The 756-nt window shown below is 55.4% G+C and overlaps 1 protein-coding gene across 1 annotated transcript in view; it reads left to right on the top strand.

The window, feature by feature from the left end:
• Window positions 1-235: 235 nt before the first annotated feature.
• Window positions 236-756, top strand: part of LOC103772315 (cyclin-T1-like) — a gene marked incomplete at both ends in the record, with an annotated part of 6591 nt that continues 6070 nt past the window's right edge. Inside the window, one exon of the mRNA XM_008939643.1 lies at window positions 236-392. Coding sequence (XP_008937891.1) covers window positions 236-392 — 157 coding nt within the window. The remainder of the gene's footprint in view (window positions 393-756) is intronic.

Genomic DNA, 756 nt, shown 5'->3' with positions numbered 1-756 from the left:
TCCTGCTTGGCAGCCAGCTTGGGGGGCAACACGGAGGGGAGCAACCTTGGGGAGGGGGCTTGGGCAGGAGGAGGGTTGTTTGTAGCTGCTCCTAGAGACAATTTTCCCTCTTGGTGATGTTTGGACTTGAGCATGTTTTGCTTGCTAAAGGGATTTAGATGTGAGAATGAGCCCAATTGATTTGCTTTCATCTTGCTTGCTAATAATTTGAATTTTCTGGTTTTTCTCTCTGAAGTCGGTGGTCCCAGCTGCTCTGTTCTTGGCAGCCAAGGTGGAGGAGCAGCCTCGGAAGCTGGAGCACGTCATCAAGGTGGCAAATGCCTGTCTGCATCACCAGGAGACTCCTCTGGACACCAAGAGCGAGGTGAGCGGGGAGAGCTGGGCTCTGGGGAGTAGTGGCTGCCCCCCGAGCCTTGTGGTGGGAGCATGGGGGTCGGTGGCTCCTGGACAGCAGGAGGAGTGTCCAACCCTGTTGAAAATGGGCAGCTTTATGCAGGAAAGCTTAAGGAAAAAGAAAAGGATAAAAAAATCCAGCAGCTGATTAGCTCCTTCCTTTTATCCCCTGCTGAGCGGAGCCCGCAGCAGAAGCTCCGGCAGGGGCGTGGGGCCATCCCAGCACTCTGCTCTCTCTTTTCTGGCAAGGAATTTGAGTCAGTTCCCCCCCCACCTCCCTTCCCCCAGTTCAGGTCTGCAGGGAAGCTTTTCCCCTTGGCTGTTTTTTTTCTGCCTCCCTGGGCCGGGGGGGGCAGGGATGGT

This window comes from Merops nubicus, unplaced genomic scaffold, assembly GCF_000691845.1.
Source record: "Merops nubicus isolate BGI_N331 unplaced genomic scaffold, ASM69184v1 scaffold17904, whole genome shotgun sequence".
In the NCBI taxonomy this organism is placed as follows: domain Eukaryota; kingdom Metazoa; phylum Chordata; class Aves; order Coraciiformes; family Meropidae; genus Merops; species Merops nubicus.
The sequence above is the reverse complement of the archived record's forward strand: the minus strand, read 5'-3'. Positions and strand labels throughout refer to the sequence as shown.